The sequence below is a fragment of the Oryzias melastigma genome, linkage group LG6, assembly GCF_002922805.2.
Source record: "Oryzias melastigma strain HK-1 linkage group LG6, ASM292280v2, whole genome shotgun sequence".
Taxonomy (NCBI): domain Eukaryota; kingdom Metazoa; phylum Chordata; class Actinopteri; order Beloniformes; family Adrianichthyidae; genus Oryzias; species Oryzias melastigma.
The window spans coordinates 12459996-12479417 of NC_050517.1; the positions used below are offsets into that span (position 1 = coordinate 12459996).

The window sequence follows — 19422 nt, forward strand, 5'->3', positions numbered from 1 at the left end:
ACGGCCAAAGATCCATTAATTTACAATTTTATTAAATCTGTCAATGAAAAACATACAAGACACAGTTCTGTCAATGTCATCAGGAAGAACAGTCAGCATGGCTGAACGAGTGAGATCAGGAGAGTTTGGTGCAAAAAGAAAAAACTAACAAAAAAAAAACAAAAACAAGAAAACCCTTTATTGCAAACCCCCCCCAAATTACCTTTAGGAGCTCAGACGAAGCAGCACTGTTCAAGTAAGCAGGGAGGGGAGAGGTGACCACTGTGTTCAAAAATAATCATAATAATAATAATAATAGCATTGAGGAAAGGAATAAAAACATCTCTAATAGACAAACACAATCACCTCAGTATAAGACGATTTTCTGCCACGGTCACAACAACCAGAGAAAAGTTGTTTTTTTTTTCTTCCCTATATTTAATTAATTAAATAGTTTTTAAAAATATCTCACCATTTACTTATATTTCTTCTTTTTTTCTTCATTTATTGCGAAAATAGGCAACAGGACTAATCGTGGTGTGTTTGTGACCGGTCGGGTGGGTAGGTAGTGGAATGCCTCGGAGCGTTGGCACTCACAGCAGCAATGCAGTTCTCCGTTGTCGCCACCGGGTGGCACAGTCTGAGCATTTTCAGTCCTCACCGCCACCTCGCTACACAATGACCTGTTTTTATTTTATTTTTTTTCCTTGGTTTTCTGGGGAACGATGCTCCTTCGTGGTCGCTTACCTGTGTTGCCAAGTTCTATGTACAAAGATTTCAAATCCCTGAAGGACTTTTACAAATACAAGTGCAACCTCCATGTGACCGGCCCTCTGGGGAGTAGGGGGAGTCGGTACCGATCAATTAAAACGTGCCAAGGTAGAAATGGGGGTAAAAAAAAAACAGTTTTGGGGAACCAACGTCAGGAATGAAGGCAGAAGATGTAGGAATGTGGAGATCCTGGAATGTGGCATCAACATATCCCAACACAATTCTAGGAATGTCCGAAAAGTGATCGGCCTCAGAGACGAAGTGTCTCTCTGTACCCACTGAACTGGAGCCGTTTGTTCCGCACTGGTTCCCGTGGCGACCCACACCAGCGCCAATGTCAGATTTTCTTGTGGGATGGGATGTAGCGAGAAGGAAGAAGTTAGGGTGTAAACTTGAATATATCAGGAGGGGGCGCTGGCTGGAAAGAAGAAGTTACTACATAGGCAGATGTTGAGCACACATTCTCACATCAAATCATCCTGTCGTTGAGGTCCCCGGTGAGTCTTGGAAGATTTAAGCTCTGGACCGTCGGTGCTTTTTTTTGTTTTTTTTTGGATTTCTTTATCACATTATCGGAAAAAAACAAAAAGCAGTTAATGAGTAGTGACTGAATCCAAACAGTGTTAAAGACCGACGGATGCGACGTCCTCGACCCCTTCCGTCTTGGAGGAAGATCCGACCTTGTGCTGCGGTGTCCCTCACGGCCTTCTCTTACATTCCTTTCAGGGAAGAAGATGCAAAAACGAGGAGGGAGCTTTAATGGAAGAGTGGATTAGGACTTTGGGCGCCTCTGCCAATCCAAGGGCTAACACCAGAGGGTGACGTTCGGGACACGAGGGAGAGGGTGAAGGATCAGCCTTGGTGTTTGTTTAGCTAGGAGCTGAGCCAGGCGTGGTTGAGGCATTCGCTGGCCGAGGCTCTCTTCTCAGGAACCATCTCCAGCATGGGCAGGAGGAATTGAGTGAATTGGCCCGCGTCTTCAGGCGACCAGCCGTACTTCTCCACCAGGACGTCAAACAGCGACCACGGCTTCAGCTTGGTAATGTGCCGCAGGTCACCTGAGGGGCGGGGTCAGACGGAGCAGAGTCAGTGAGGACGACAGAGATGACTGGAAGTGAAAAACAAGACTGCTGGCTCTCAGTTTGACTCATTTTCAAATGATTTAAAGGGAAGAAAACACAAAAAACTATGATAAATACAGTTGATGAGCCTGTAAATAATAAGGCACATTTGATATTTTTCCATTATGAATGTTGAACTGAATAAAGTGATCATGAGAAAACCAAAATGCCAGCAGTCTTATTCTTCAGGTCTGAATTTTAGCTCACACAAAGCTTTATTTAATTCAACAAACATTCATGCACATACATGAAAAACTGCACATATAGAACAGCTGTAGTGAGAACTAAATATATAGTTTCAACCGTTTTTAGCTTAAAATAACAATGAAAATACACACAAATAGGTGTTGTTTCTATGGTTACAGGTAAAGCAGGTATAAGGCAATCCATGACAGCATTTCTAAAGACCCTTTCTGATGAATATTTTTTTTTTAAGTTTTTGTAGCATTTTTCTCATTGCGGAGGACATATATAAAGGAAATAAAGCTTAAAACTACATTTCTGAGTATTTTAGTTGAATGTTATGAATCATTATCAGATGCAAAAATACTGTTGGAAAAAGCTTATGTGATGTAGAAGTTACTACGGCAACCCAGAAGCTCCCTTCCATTCTGATGCATCAACTAAATCCACATACGTCTTTGTTTTCCTCGTCTGAGAGGGAATTTCTAGGTGAATTTCTGATGAACTTCTGCAGAAACTAAAGTTCCAAGAACAAGTATGTGAACCCTTTGGGATTACTTGGATTTCTGAATGAATTTGTCTAAAACATTTTTCTGATCATCACCTAAGTGACATAATCAGATTAACATGTCTAATTCAACACAAACAATGCAAGTTTTTATGCTTTTATGGAACAAAATGTGCAAACATTCAAAGTGGAGGGTGGGAAAAATATGTGAACTCCAAGAGCTAATTGAAAGTAGGAATCAACCAACCTGGAATCCAATCAGTGTGATGAGAGGATGTGTTGGTTTAACCTGCTCTGTCTTATTAAAGCACACACCAGGGTTGAGTTTCAAGAAACATTGCCTGATGTGAACCATGTCTCGCACAAAAGAACTCTCAGAATCAAGAATTGTTGAGTTGCATTAAGCTGGAAAGGCTTACAAAAGTATCTCTAAGAGCCTTTGTGTCCACGGTAAAACATGCAGAGCTTATCATGATGTGAATTAGATGATGACCAGAAAATATTTGATGACAAATCACACCAAAATCCAAATAATCTCAAAGGGTTCACATACTTTTTCTTGAAACTGAAACAAGTTTTTGGATTTTGGCTAAAAACTGCTCAATTATAATAATAATAATAATAAAAAACCAACGGGAACGAGTTTACAAGAATCCAAAAATGAAGGGAGTAGGACTTTAAATTGCTTCAGAGTGTCTTCATTTGGTTTTGGAATCTAAAGTATCTGACATCAGCAATTCACTTTAAAACATCTATAATAATATTAACATTTACGCCATGATTTAAACAGGTTTGACTTTTGGCGTAGCAGAACATTTTATGAGAAACACACTTTAAAAAAAAAAATCTTTAAAATACAGTGGAAAAAAAGTAAAACATTGGATCAATTGACAAAAGTTTTGTAATTATTTACATTTAAAATTATTAGTTTTTGACAAATTAAACATTTGAATTGATGTTTACTCAACTTAAGAATGTAATTGGATTGAAACACAATATTTTTAAATATAACAAATGACAGAACTTTTGTCAATCGATCAAATAATTCACTTTTTACGGAGAATTTTCATGTACGGCACTTCAATAAATCCATACAGAGACCCCTGTTGACCATGACTCAGCAAAGTCTGAGAAATGGCTGCTACACTTTTACCTCCTTTTTCTGTGCTTTACTGTAACAGTGGGAACTGGCAGAAACTCTGCTGCAAGCACAACAGTGACAAAACAACGTTTATCTAAGATAAAAGGAAAAAGTGTTGCTGCAAGTTTTGATTTGACTGAGAAGACAAACTCTTTTATGACGTCCAGTTTAAAAATGTGGCTGCCATGGTAACCCCTTTCCTCTGCACAAGATGGGGGATGGGAGCAAGATTTGCCTCAATTTGATCAAGAGATTATTGTAGTTTTTTTTCACAAATGTGATCCTAAAAGTCAGTATAGACTTAATCTAAATTTCTACGTGTTTGATTCAAAAAAATCTCATGCTCAGGAGGGAAACACGGTGACAAGAAGTGTTTTTCAGCAGAACACAGCCTCTGAGCAGACAGTAAAGACCCCAGAGACGGAGCTGGAAAGTGGGTCTAGATTAACGCGGCAAAACCAGATAAAAGGCAGAACACGGAGACACGAAGCGTGGACTCAGACCTCGGATTGAGACATCAAAGGCAGGATATTCAGATCTCGTGAAGAAGAAACGAACAGAAAGGAGAGTGCAGCAGTTATCAGCTTTATCGGGCTCATACCTCTCTAGGGCCAAACAGGAGTTACAGAGCAACCGCAGCATTACATGAGTTTATACATATAGTAAAGAAGCATGTTTAAAATTTAGCCTTTACTGTATTACTCCTTTCTGTTCACCAAATATGTAAAACCACACCAACAATTAAGGCTATGTCCAAATGCCTTCACTACTCACTACTATACTACTATACAGTGCAGCCATCACAGAGTAGTGTTGTCTGATTCTACAATTCCAAAACCAGTGTGCATCGATGTTCACTAGATTTAGGAAAATAGACCACAATGCATTCTTTGAACAATTTTTGTCCAAATCCCTTTTAAAATCCAGAGGACTAGAGAGTACCAAACTGTGTAGTTTTTAGTAGTTAGAGAGTAGAGAGAGAATTTGGACATAGCCTAGAAGTTCTTTTTGCTAATGCTGTTAGCATTTCTATCAACTTCTACTGCTAATAGCATTAGCTTGAGTTACTAATGTTTACGACGACACAGTTAGCTCCTTAAAACAGAGGTGGAGACCATAAAGAAAACAACAAGACTCCTTTTTCTCTTCACTGTTTTGGCCTCTAGTTTGTCATTTAACCGTGGAGAGCGCATCGATCGAACTTGGTCACATTTTTATTTGTTTCTATTTTTTTATCTAATTTTTAAAATATTTTTGGCTATGCTCATTTGCCCCTAAAGTGACTGAAATAAAAAGAATTAGTGCTGGTTTCTAATAGGCACCAGTTTGTTTGTTTGAAACTAACTGGTGTGTATAAAAAAGTATCTGGTACACACAAGTAACTAACTGGTGCGTGTGAGAAAGAATCTGGTTTGTACAAAAAAATAACTGGCGTTTACAAAAGTACCTGGTGCATACAAGAAACTTAATGGTGCGCATGAGAAAGTATCTGGTGTTTACAAGAAAGTATCTGGTGCGTCCGAAAAACTAACTGAAGCACATGAGAAAGTATCTGGTGTTTACAAGAAAGTATCTGGTGCATACAGGAAAGTATCTGGTACACAGGAGAAACTAATTGGTGCGTATAAGAAAGTAACTGGTTAGTACAAAAAAATAAATGGTGTTACGAGAAAGTACCTGGTGCGTACAAGAAACGAAGTGGTGTGCATGAGAAAGTATCTGGTGCACACGAGTAACTAACTAGCGCACACAAGGAACGTACAGGTGCGGACTAGAAATGAACTGGTGTTTACAAGAATGTATCTGGTGTTTACAAGAATGTATCTGGTGTGTACAAGAAACTAAAGCACACAAGAAACCAACTAGTGTGTGCAGGATATTAAATGGTGTTTACGAGAAAGTATCTGTATCTGGTGCACACAAGAAATTAACTGGTGCGCACAAGAATGTATCTGGTGCGTACGAAAAACTAACTATTGTGTACAAGAAATTAACGGGTGTTTACAAGATAGTATCTGGTTCAATCAAGAAACCAACTGGTACGTATGAAAAAGTATCTGGTACACAAGAGAAACACACTGTTTTACGCAGGAAACTAGGTGGTCATTTGCGCACCTGAGCTCTTTTCCGAGCCAGTTACCTGAAAATGGCATTACCTGAGCGCATTTGGTTTTATTTTACCTTCGGATTTGCCGGCAAAACCTTTTGCAGCTTCAGTCATTCCACTGCATCGATTTCATGAACTTCCACAAACCCACAGAAACTCAGCAACACCTGAAAACCTTTGTTTCACAAAACCATTGTGCAACAAAACCCTTTCCATGCGCGTGGTTCTAGAGGTTGGAGAACCCATCGATACAAACACAGGTACAAATGCTAACACTGATTGTAAACTTACTTGTAGCTCCTCGTCTCTTCATGAATTGTTGTTGGGGGTTTTGTTCCCACACAACAAAGTGTGAGATCTTTCCACATAAAGACTATCAGACCGGGGCTTGTACAGTTCCTGGTTGAGGCCCACACCACCACAGCTAACCAACCAACAACCGCTAAGCCGTTTACCTTTCTTGGAGAAAAACTCTCGGCTGAACTTCCCGGCAGCGATCACTTTGCGCGGGACCTTCCCGAGGAGCTCCGTGATCAGAGCGATGTGGTCTGCCCACCATTACATACGTCACAAAGGGAACAGGCACGGTTCAGCATTACAGCATGCACACACATGAACACACACGTACACTGGGCTGCACGGTACTGGCACACACTGCTGCCTCGAGGAACGGCATGGACGTGTTTGTTTTTGGTCACATTTTTGACTAAACTAAAACATTCTGAAAGAATTAGGCTTTGTCCATTTTTGTCCCTGTTCGGCGTCTGTGTGCACCAGTCCCACCAGTTCTCTGGCCAGCGCTACCTCTTCTGTTGAAGAACTCCCGGGAATATTTTCCAGAGAGAGCAAAGTGCCTCGGAATACTTCCCAGCAGCTCTATGATGTGGGCTATGTGGTCTACGGAGGAAAGGGGATTGAGGGGAGAAGGGGAGGATAGAAAAGGTGCCAAAAGGAGGAGGAGGAATAATAAAACCAGAAAGAAAGGTACAGCCACACAGGGGAAGTATAAAAACGAATAAATGATGTTAAGAAAGAAAATGTCAGGAATACAAGGACAAAATGGAAAAGGGGGGAACAATAGGAGGGAAGAGAAAAGAGAAAAATTGAGAAAGTCACAGAAGACGTGAAACTGTTAAACTGTGCCTCCACAGCACAGGTGAGACAAAAAAATAAAAAAGCTACGCGCCAATAAAGTTCAGTCAGTGGGACTTTAATGGCGACAGATAAGGGGAATTCTGTCATTTAAGAGGACAAAAGTAATCAGTTTGATAACTTTAAAAACATGCAAAAAACAAAATAAAAATAAGAAATGAAATTCTTCTGCATTACATTCATGTGCTCACAAAATATCTTTCTGCTGTGTTTAAATGAGGAGTGGAGATGAGTGGAGGCACAGCTGCAGAGTTAAAGGTCAGGACCAACAGCAGCAGATAGGAGGACTTTGGGAGAGGGGGACTCGACTGACTCGACTATGGAGAGAAAACAGTCTCACCCCAATTTGTATGTTAATAATTCTTGTTTTATGTGTAACTTTGGATTTGTGCGTGTGTAATTTTAAATTTGTAATTTATACAGTATATTATGTGCATAAGTACAACATTCTGAAATAAAAAACAGAATACAATTTACACATGCACAACTTAAAATCACAACAGCTTGAAACTAAATGAGCGCACAAATCTTTAAAAATGACACAAATCGTTGACAGACTCACAAAACCGCATTTACACACAAACCTGATGTGAGACTCTTTTCACGTCTCTAAGATTTGTGTGTAAGTGAAGCGTTTATACACTGATAGAATGTTGGGTCGTCGGTTTTCTTTTCAGCTGCTTCGAGCTTAGATTGTGAATATTATCTGGTGAAACATTCTTTTTTTAAAATTGTGTGTGTAGTTAATTTCAAGCTGTTTATAATTTTAAGTTTTGCATGTGTAAATTGTATTTTATGTTTTTGAATATCATATTTTCTGTTCATGTGCACAAAATGTATTGTATGAGTTACAAATCAAGAATTACGCACGCATTAATCGGGGTGAGTCTATTTTCTCTCCATACTCCACTGAGAAAACATTTTTTTATTACATTTATAACAAGTTTTTTTTTTCATCATTTCAGTTTTTTCTCCATTGTTTAATACATGAAAAAAAGAAAATGTGAAATTTTTGAGAGTAATTTTATAAAATATTCTTCAAACCCAAAATAAAAAAAAACTTTATTAGCAATGACAAAAATGGGAAACTTAGAAGATGAAAGACTCACTCTGATGACAAAATGTGTTTTGGTGTCTTTAACATGTTGTGCCATTTTTTTGGAAGATGGAAGACATGTATTAAAAAAAATGATTAAAATTCCATTTCTGAGTATTTCTTTATTCAAATTGATGTGAATCAGGAGTAGAGGTAAAAATGCAGTTGGAAAAAGATCAGATTTGACTCAAAATTGTACAGCTGGATAACTCTGAATTTGCTCGCCATTTAAAAAAAATATTTATTTAATCATTTTACCAGGAAAAAAATCCCATTGAGATCCACTGATCTCTTTTCCAAGGGAGTCCTGGTCAGGAGGTAAAAGTTACACTCACCCAAGACATTTCATAGAAACAAAATGTTAGGCTGGGGTTGTGAGGAGAACATGTTAACAGTTGGGCATGGGAAGTGGGGGCGGGGTTGCTCTAGGCGAACGGTCCCACCCACAACTCAGAGGTGAATGTATCATGAACTACTGTTGTTCTGCAGAAACTGTCCCAGAAAACAACAGAGCTATTAAAATAATATATATATATTAATGATAATTAAAAGACCATTGGGAACACTTTTGAATAAATCAAAATATGATCAGAGTGAGTCTTAAAATTAAACAAAAAAAGGTATGTGTTGTTTGCTTTCTTGGGACTTATTATTAATGCATTTTTTAAAATTTACATTAAAAAATGCGACAAAAAAAAAAAAAATTGTAAACAATGGAGAAAACCCGACTCACATTCAGTTCATATAAAGCCCAGATGAGTGTTTCTGTGCTTTCACACTCAGAGGAACATCTGAATCACAGCATGAATATGGATCTATAGGATGTAGGAGACAAAGATTTCAATCCTCACCTTCATCCCGGGAGTAATCCTCTCCAGAATGAGGCTCAAACAGGTAATCTCCTGTGGCCAGCTCAAAGGCCTAAACAAACAAACAAACAGTAAAACAGCAATTCTTCTCAGTGTACGGTTCACCTGATCAGCCTTCCTCACCATACAGGCGGTACTCCAGATGTCAGCAGGAGTGCTGTAACCTGCTCCAATCAGGACCTCGATGGAGCGGTACTGCCTCGTCTGGATGTCCTCAGTGAAGTGCTTATGCTTTTGATCAGAGGAGGAAGATTTATGTTGGTAATCAAATATGGTAGGAATTACAATTTTAATCATATTATCCCCAATGACTTATTTGAGACAGGGATCGTTGTTGCTGCTGATCTGAGTCTGAGAGTTTCAACGTTTTTTTTTTAATTTGAGGATAACTATGGTTATTTGTTTCTAGCATCTGTGAGTTTTTGATTCTCTGGTGGTGTGTAGTTAAATAGAGTCCACTTCCATTTAGGATTCATTTAGAGGGATCATAAAGAAAACAACTTTCAATGGGAAAAACTCAGAAAAAAGAAAAAAAAACGGCAAACTGAGCAAAAACCTTGTTTCCATTGTTCACATTTACTTCAGTCTGGCATATGTGATGCCATTAAAATCTATAACTGGAAAAAAAAAATATTTATCTACTTAATCTAAAAAATATATATGTATTTTTTACTAAATTGTAAATGTTGTGTTGATTTTTTTTTACATTGTAGTTTATTGGAAATGTTTACAGACATTTTTTTAATACTGTCTGAAAAAACACTTAACTCTTGTGCAAAGTATTTAGAATAGAACAGAATTTGATAAAACTTTATCGATCCCACAAAGATTAAATTACCTTGTTACTATAGCTCTATTAAAAACAGCAGATACATAATAAATAACACTGAAAATACACTTTAAAAATAAAATCATGGTTTAAATCATCTTACCACCCAGCAGGCGTTTCCAAGGTCAGCGATTTTGACTCTGATGGAGTCGGCGTTTTGGGGGTCTAGAGGGTTAATCAGGAGGTCTGCAGCCCGGGCCCTGACTGAAGGTGGGCAGAGGAAAGAGTTTACAGAATATTAAAGTGTTTCGTTACACAGCACAAACACAAAATGAACTCTGAAGAGATTTTATTTAAATCAATCAAGCAGAATCTACTTCCGAAGCTGTTAGGAGGATGAGAGTAAACTGATTAACAGAAGCTCCAAGGAACTGATGCTGAATCAGGAATGACAATCGGGGGAGATGATAAGCCGATATATGGAGGAGAAAAGCAAAACGGGATGATACGATCAGTAAACTCGCTTTAAGTCTAAATTTAATCTCGACTTAGTTCTACAAAATTCTTATCAGCATGCAAATAAATTGTTATGGGAAAAGATTCAACTCCACTCTGCTGATCCTATGGTCTTTCATTTTTAGACAAATGTACAACATTGAATTGCAGATTTAAAACAATATAAAATAAAGAGGCAAATATAATTCCAATATAAACTTAATATATTATTTTAAACCGTTTTTCGTCTTAAAATAAACATGGATTATAAAGAATCTTTGAACTTTATAGCAACAAAAAATATTATTCTTGAATAGATACCTATTCCAGTTTTTAAAATTCAGCATTCATTGTGTGACTGTAGTGATTCTCCTGCTCTTTTCTGAATGTTTGTCAGCACTTAAAACTCAATCACACTTTCAGCAATCTTGGTATCAAAACGTTGAGCTGGTTCAGGACATTACTGCTTGTATGATTGGTATTCATAAACTTTACAGTTTTTGAAATTTTGAGCAAGATATGACCCGGAAATGAATGAGAAAGTCTTCAAATGTAAACATTTTTAAGTAGCAAAATATTTTAATGGTCTATGTTTTCATCTTTTATAGCAATTAAAAAAAATGGAGTTTACGTACTATTTTAGCAACATACTAACGTTTTTGGCTAATTTGTTATCTACTAAGATTTTTATGCTAGTTTAGAGTTTAGCTTCTATTTTAGCGACATGCTAATGATTTTAACTAGCTTAGTTTTCTGAGGAATTTTAGGCTATTTTAGAGTTTAGCTAGTACTTAAGCAACAAGCTAGCTATTTAGGCTAATTTGGCATCAAATAAGGTCTTCGGGCTAATTTAGAGTTTAGCTCATATTCAAGCAACACATTAAATATTTTTTGCAAAATTGGCATGTATTATGGATTTCTAAGAATTTTTACTATAAAATTCTCAGAAATTTAGGGCAACTTCAGGACTCCTTCATAGTTATTTAAGTTTAACGTTTTGTAAATAGCTTTTGTGTTTTCAGCAAATTTCTTTAATTTAAGTAAATTGCGTCACCATTTTCAGCAAAAAGCTTCAGAATCTTCAGTGACTACTTTCAGCAAAAAGCATGCACACTAGCATTATCACAGGTAATGCAACTTTTCAGGTTATTGGCTTGTGGTTCTAACTTATTCTGCTGGGATTAAACAGTGTGATGAAAACAAAAATAACTCCAACAGAAAAAAACAGAAACAAATATCTATCCACATAAAACCAAAATGAAACAATTTGTTAATAGGAATCAAATAAAGTTTTTTCAAATATTTTCACTAAACTAAACTTTTTCACTCAACAGCATTCGTTTTTCAGTGACGCCATGGACAACATGAGTTATTTTGCAGCCGCATAAATAACTCTGGATGGGTATAAAAATGAATGAGCCACATCATAACCAAATCCTGACATGAAACTACAGTTCGTGCTGAGGAGGGAGGTAAATCATGAGCCATTAAGTTGGTTAAAACAGAAATGGCTAAAAATGGAGCAAAACATCAAAATATCAACCAACAAAAACTAAAAAAGAAGAATAAACCACCAAAACCTAGATGAAAAGAAACAGAAAACATGAACGCCATCCCAAAATCACTGCTGCATGTAATACTATGCACATCATTAACACTGGAAAATAATATTTTAGGAAGAGAAAGTTTCCAAATAAAGTAAAATTAGCTCATAAGTTTCATAGTAATCAAAAGATAGCCACCTATATGGTTTTTAGTGTGTTTACACATTCAGAAACTATTGGGAAGTGTTTATCCCGAATACATTTAAATACAAATCTTACCACAGTCTGATCAACCTGAGAATAATACCCAAAAATACATGAAATTTTATTTCAAAATTTAACTAAATACTAAATAATTATGTTAAAAACTAACTGAAAGCATTATTTTTTGTAATAAACACAAAAAAGCCTCAAATGGATTTTGTAAATGTGATTTAGCTAGCTCAAGATTGGTTCAATTTTTGAACCAAATATTTTTAAACCTAAGAAATGACATTTTCACTTTTAAGAAGCGTAGTTTTGCCATTTACTCTGTATTTATATATGAAATTATTCCATTTTTAAATGTATTCTTGAACTGATTTTCATACACTTCAAGCAGGTGCTGCAGTCTCACCTTTGGGTGTGTCCCCCGTGCTGGAGGACGACACAGTGCGACTCCGGTCTGCCGTGGGGCTACTGGGAGACGGTCCTGCTCCGATGTCTGCCGTTCCCACTGAAACGGGACTCCCCGGCTCGGGGTCCAGCGGCAGGTCAGGGAACAGGGGCACGGTGCTCTGGTGCTGCTCGCTGGAGCCGTTGGTGAGGCCCTGCTCCCCCACTTCTCCGTTATACAACTCGTATCCGGAGCTGAGGGAGAGGTCCCGGTCGGTGTAACTGAGCTCTGACTCCACCAGAGGGCAGAGGAGAGACTCTGGAGTGGGCGAGGGCGGAGGAGGTGCTAGGGGGTTCTGCCTCAGGTCCTCGGAGCTTACCAAAACGTGCCCGTTGGTTTTGGCTGAATGTGTTTTATTGTTCTGGGGTTTGACGGGGGAGGTGCTGTCCGTCAGGAGGTCGGCAGTCGTGGTGTCGTCGTCCTCCTCCTCCTCCTCCTCCTCGTCATCCCTATTCTCTTTCGAGTCCTCTTTCTCCTCATTTGTTTTGCAGTCATTTTCTTCCTCTACGTCATTCTCCACCACCTCTTGGTCCTCCTCTTCCTCCTCCTCCTCTACTATTTCCCCCTTCACCTCCTCATCACCTGTCCCTTTTAATCCCTCCTCCTGCTCCTCTCCCTCCTCCTCTTGCTCAACTTCTCCTTTTGTTGAACATTTGTCATCTTTCTCTAGTATGGGGGGTATAGGAGCATATTTTTCAGCCACAGGGGTTGGTTCCTCCTCCTCCTCCTCCTCTTCCTCCTCCTCCGGGTTATCTACAGGTAGATGCGGCTCCTCGCTCTGCAGCTGTGGGGATGCTGCACCTGATGACGACAGAGAAGCCCGAGGAAAAAGGGTTAAAGCAGGAAGTGGGAGGGAGCAGGATAAACAACGACCAGAGGAAACGTAGGCAGCGGAGAAAAACGGGAGAAAAGGAGGTTTTTGGAAGGAGGCGAAAAGGAAGCATGAAAATACTAGTGGAGGAGGGAGACACACTTAGAAAAACAACTTTATGAATCATCCTGGCCTCCTGAATACCCAAGGACAAGAGTGGGATGAAGGGTTGGTTTCAATTCAGACTGATTTCATTCACAGACAGACAGTTTAAGCAGGAACACATGAGCACACTGCACACATGTGTTCACACGTTAAAAACATGCCGACACGAGAGGGATTCCAGTCGTCTATCAATCCTGATTATGACGTTTTTAGCCGAAATAAATGAGTATATGTCGTTTTCTAGGACATAGTTTCTGCAGAACGGCAGAAGTTCAATAGAAATTCACCTATAAGTTGCGGGCATAACTGTTGGAGTCTATTAAGCCCACCCCCACATCCCATCATCCATCTGTTTATACCAGGGGTCGGCAACCTTTAACAGTAAAATTTTTCATTTTCTACAGATCAAAACCTAGAAGGAGCCGAATAGATTTACTTTAGCGTTTAAGAAACTTGGTTTTGCATTCATTATCTATTTTTTTTTAAATATATATCAACTTTGTCTATTTTTGGCACAAACAAAAGCAAAAATATAAAAATAAACTAGCATCTCTCAAAATGTGATTTAAAAAAAATATGTTTTTACTTTTTACCTTAGTAGATGCCAAATTAGCCAAAAAGCTAGCTTGTTGCTTAATTACTAGCTGATTTGTTATGAAATGTTAGCCTTTTGCTAAAATGTTCATCAAACTCTAAATTAATCTTAAAAGCCCCAGTAGATGGTAAATTAGCCAAAAACATTATCATGTTGCTAAAACAGAAGCTAAACTCTAAAGGTGCCTAAACCCCCCAGTAGATATCAAATTATCCAGAAATGTTAGCATGTTGTTAAAATAATAGCAAAACTCTAATTTTTTTTTTAAAATAATAATTATTTTCTTTTCTTCAGCCAGAGAGCCACCATGGAGAGACATGTGGAGCCGCAGGGTGAAGACCCCTGGTTTATACTCGCTCCTCCTAAAGATGATTCATACATGTCCTCCATCCGGAGGAGAAATGCCACAAGAACATGTTAAAAACCAAGAGTGGGTCTTTAAAGATGCAAATCCAACTATTCCAAACAGAACCAACAACTAAACAAAAGAAACAAGGAAGCATCAGCATCTTCCAGGCTATTTTGTAGAATTTTATGTCAAATATATAATTTTAGAACATGATATCATCCATCTAAATCAGACTGATCGTTGATGTTGTTTCAATAAATAAAAAAATACAATTTATAAATAAATATGTATGAAAATAATGTATCAAATGTAAGATTTTACTGTATAAACCGCGAAAGTGGACAAAAGAAAAATGTTCAAAAGCTGATTACTGCTTATATTTAGGTTTAGTTTAAGCTAAAACTAAAGCACAGAAAAAACAAATTTCAATGGATGTTTTTAGACAAAAAAAATACATTTGAGGTAAAATTAGGGTCAAAATTCAACTTAATTTTTTGCAATAAAACACTCCTTGGAAGACGATATTGTTAAAATAAAGCTACATTTAAAACATTTTTGAGTCAAGTTATATTTTAGATGAATAAAGAAAAAAAACAAACAGTAAACCTTTTTTTTTAAAGATAGAAATGATCAAATCCTTTTTAATTGTAGTCCTTCAGTATAAGAACTCCATGAAAATCTGAATCCTTAAATATACAAGGAATATAAACTGATTTGGTCAGAATTTTAGCAGATGATCCTCCAACTTTACTTACAGGTGTGATTCGTCAACCTGACGGGCCTCTCCCTCTCTCCCCCTTCGTCCTCTTCATCTTCTGCGTCCTCCTCCTCCTCGTCATCCTCATCGCTCTCTCCCGGGACCAGGGCGGGGGCCGCTGGCAGAGGGGCCTGCTGGGGCTGCAGCGGGGAGGACGGGTCCTGCTCCGCCTCGCCCCTGTCCTCCCCGTCTTTGGCTCGTTCCTCCTTCTTCTCGGCTTCTCTCTCCAGAGCCTCGATCTCCAACATCCGCCGCTCCAGCAGCTCGGCCTGCCGCTTCTGTTTCTTTTTCAGCTTCTTTTTCTTGTTCTTGGAGATCTTTCCCATCTTAGACATAAAAAAACAAAGGAGAGAAAGAGTAAGAACGGGAGAAAGTGATTCAAGGTTTCATTTTGATAAATGATTTGGATCTGAAGCTGAGACAACAACTAACAATCATCTAGATGAATTTATGCATCTGAATAAAGCAGAAGCCTTTAGAGACAAATGTCTTTATACAAATGAAACGTGTGACCATAAAAAACTTAATAACCTTTAAGCACAAATACTACAATAATTCCTCCATTGGTCTGTTAAAAATGAAATATTTTCAAAACTGTGAAATGTATTCACAAAATAATCAGGGAATAATTCTTGATTTAGGTGATGTGTTGAGCTGGAGCTCATTTAAAGGTTTCTATACCTTCAAAAGTCATTTTTCTTTCATCTTCCCCACCTGATCATGCATTGTTTTGTAGTTGGTGTTAAATGCAGATTTTTGAGAGTATAATAGCAGTTTTTGAATAGATTTAGCAAGTCATCAAACTGGGTCACAGAGAGATGGAAGTACCGCTGAAAGCGCCGTCATTCAGACGTAACTCCTGCAGTAGCTGGTGAACCTCAACGTTAAAAAAAAGAATGATCTCATAAATCCAGACATAGAGACGTGATTAGTGATGCTTGTAGAGTTCTTCAAATGAATAAACCTGATCTATCAACCTGATGTGTGTCTTCTGTACATATACAGTTAATGCCTCCATGTAGTGATGAGGCTGATGCAGCTTCTCCCACATGTGACGAGAGCGTTCAGTTTATAAACACATTTTTGGACGAGTGTTGAGCATCGAATTTGACGCCTATTGAAAAAGACGAAGGAGACGGTAATTTGACATGTGAATAGTGAACACAGCATTACACTGACCTTAGGAAGAATTCTTAAGAAGTGCATTTTTCCCTCAAAAATCTGACTTATACTCTAGGGGGACTTTTATATGCTGGGATTTATTGTCACGAGCAACTTATAGTCCAAAAATACAGCATTTTTGGAAGATGTATTGGTGCGGTTGTTTAAGGGGCGCTTTAATGAAAGGAATAAAATCAACTTTTTTTTGCTGTTGACCTCTGTAAATGGGGCTTAAAAGTGCTGACTACATGTCCTTGACACATTTTTGTCAACTTAATATAAACTTGTTTAATTCTAAAAACAATGGTCTAAAACCATCTGTTTGCCTCCTACAGGTTGAAACAAGGTATTACAGTTGAATTTCGTGATTGGTCAAACCATCAAAGTCCAATCTCATATTAGAAGTGTCAGATCATGATCTGCAGCTCCAGTAATGGTAACAGTCCTGCCTCCAAGCCCCGCCTCTCTGACTGGGTATTCACATTTCAGCTGTGGGTGGAGTCAGCCTCCAACTTCCCTGTTTGGTTACACTTTAAAGCTTATGGAACTAATCAGTGTGTCTGTCATAATGGAGACAGAAAGAAAGCATCCAAATTCTTTCTTTATGATAGTAAAGACATATTTTTACTTTTGCTTTGCCTTTAAAGGGCTAACTTCCTCTCAGTTGGCAAAAGCTTTGAATGAATAGACTTAATCGGTTTATGCTCCTACAATTCAATCTGTCTGGGGGAAGCTGTGAATCAAATTAAATCGACTAATACCATTAAAAATTGTATCAAAATGAGAAAAATTGATAACCAATAAGGAAAAATACCATTTGGATTGAGGCATGCTAGTGTTATTTTACTATAGCGTAAAAAAACATGGCAAAGTACCAGAATATATGCTTCCTGCTTTTCTTGTCTTTAGTTGTGTTTGTGTGCAGTATGTTTGTGTGTGTGTGTTCTTCTTCGCTCATACTCACATCTGTTGTACTCACCGGTTTGAGCTGGGGAGCTGTGCTAACTGAGAGAGAAGAGCAACAGGAACAATCAGAGGATTCAAACATCAGCTGTCAGAGTTTTCCACATTTGCAGAAAAATCTGGCGAACAGTCTGTGTGTGACGGACGGAAATGAAAAATACTTCAAGAAAAATCCCTGTGACTGTACACAATATTGTACAATTTCTGTGACATAAAGATTGTTTTCGAGAGGAAATAAACAGCAAATCGACTCCTCTGTGCGATTTAAAACAATGCATGACGCTACATCAAAGAGCAGAAGATTTTATTCTACTAAGCACCTCTACACCTTTAATGGTGAACGTCAAAGAGCTGTAAAGTTGTACTGTGTTTCCAGACTTTCCCGGCATCAAGCCTTTTCTTTTTGCTTTGACAGTCGATGCTTTTCGGCTCATTTTTCCATGTAAAAAATGCAAAAGCGTATGTGTTGTTAGCCTAAGCCCGGGAAGACTCGCCTGGCTGATGCAAGCAGCCGACAGCTCATGCTGAGATTTAACAAAAGTAGAGGGTTCAAGTCGAGTTCAAAATGAGTTTTTTTTAGGGGTTGGGTTTTTTCAGATGGTATAAAGAGACGGAATAAAGCAAAAGAGGGAATAATCTCAGTAAAAAACCCCAAAAGGAAAGCAGCAGAGGAAGATCAAAAGGAGCTGATGGGTAATTTAACCGGCTGGAACACAGACTTTAGTGTCAAACATGATTACTCAGCAGGGAAAGGGGTTTATTATATAGACTTCTATTTATTTGTTGCAGCTTTAAAATAAAAAATGAGAAGGATTACTTGCTTTAGTATTAAAATGCTTCAGAAGTCGGTTTACTAATCCATTAAAAATGAATATTAATATTAGTAAATTGTAAACAAATGATCTGATATTTCCTTCCATCAGACATCCGTCTTGATTTTCCTTTTTTGTTATACAAGTGATTACATAACAGAGGAAAATGTAAATTTTTTATAATAATTTCACAAAACTCCTGAAGAAAATGATACATTTCTTCTGTTTGAATAATCTCGTCTTAATTTTTATAATAAAGCTTCATTTGATTTGATTTGAAATGCAATAAAAGTGATGTGAAAGCTCGTACCTGCTGATCCAGACGGCGGAGGAGCTCCGGCTTTCTGCCATTCGGTGGCTTCCATGGCCATGCGTCTGACGAAGGCGTCATCGACACACATCAGGATGTTTTCTGGCTTGATGTCTGTGTGGATGATTTTACACTTTGAATGGAGGTAGTCCAGACCCTGCAGGACCTGAAAGCACAGAGACAAAGTGGAACGTGCTCAGTTTGACTGTTTTTAGGCTCCAAAATGTCCTTCTTTTCCCTTTGATCTCCTTAGATCAAATGAAAATACATGCAAGACTGTTTAAAAAAAAGGGAAAAGAGACTGTTGATATTGTGGCTACTTTACTTTTTTTTTCTTCAACCCAGAGGCTTTTTTTTCACTGAAGACAAACACAAACTATTTTTCTCTATCCTGAAATAGCCTGTAAGTGTGGTTCTGACGCTGCTCAACTAGTTCACATGTTAATCAGGAGGTGAAAACCCCGTTAACTCTGGTCCCTAAGGCTTATTCAACTTTCCATTTGGCTGCGAAGAAGATGCCGAGCTGCTGCTGCAGTTGTTTAAAGAAAATCGTGTTTTTAACATGTTCTTGAAGCTTTTTTTTTTTTTACTATGGTGGACATGATTAAAAAACTATTAGGTTTAAAACTGTAATTCTGTATTTTTTCATTCAAATTCAAATTAGGAGCAGAGAAAAGAAAAGTTACTGTTTGAAAAAGCTTGTAGCTGTGACATGGAAGGTAAAATCGGCGAGCCACAAGCCACTTATAGACAAATAGATCCATGTACGTCTTCATTTTCCTTTTCGGAGCTTATGAGGAAGGACAGGAAAATTGATCTATCAGATCTCTCTGAAAGGAGAAATCGCTATTCTTACGCCTGGTTCACACCGCATGCGGAAGAGCTGTGAAGCGACGTGGAACGGAGGTCGTTTCCATTCGGCGTCCTTGTTAACCTATGGTGTAGCTCACGCCAGACGTGAAGCGCCGTGTCCGACTCGGGCCGTGCAGCGATCATTTTGGCTTCTGGTCTATTTCTTGTCTATTTCTTGCGGAAGCCGCAAGCGATTTTGTGAGATTTAGTCTTCTAACTGTAGGTGGCAAGCATATGCTAGTAGTAGAAAAAGAAAA

General features: G+C 38.2%; 1 protein-coding gene across 4 annotated transcripts in view; it reads right to left on the reverse strand.

Moving 5' to 3' along the window:
* Nucleotides 1–11: 11 nt before the first annotated feature.
* The window catches only part of srpk2 (SRSF protein kinase 2), a 64416-nt gene continuing 45005 nt past the window's right edge, over nucleotides 12–19422 (reverse strand). For 3 of the 4 annotated variants that reach the window (XM_024281240.1, XM_036212282.1, XM_036212280.1), the window contains 9 exons: nucleotides 18314–18479; nucleotides 17193–17233; nucleotides 15066–15393; nucleotides 12352–13191; nucleotides 9860–9960; nucleotides 9051–9158; nucleotides 8910–8979; nucleotides 6266–6358; nucleotides 12–1808 (listed from right to left, as the gene is read on the reverse strand). In XM_024281240.1, coding sequence (XP_024137008.1) covers nucleotides 1624–1808; nucleotides 6266–6358; nucleotides 8910–8979; nucleotides 9051–9158; nucleotides 9860–9960; nucleotides 12352–13191; nucleotides 15066–15393; nucleotides 17193–17233; nucleotides 18314–18479 — 1932 coding nt within the window. In that variant the 3' untranslated portion in view covers nucleotides 12–1623. Of the gene's footprint in view, nucleotides 1809–6265; nucleotides 6359–6614; nucleotides 6708–8909; nucleotides 8980–9050; nucleotides 9159–9859; nucleotides 9961–12351; nucleotides 13192–15065; nucleotides 15394–17192; nucleotides 17234–18313; nucleotides 18480–19422 lie in introns of all 4 variants that reach the window. The other variant, XM_036212281.1, reaches the window with a different exon arrangement.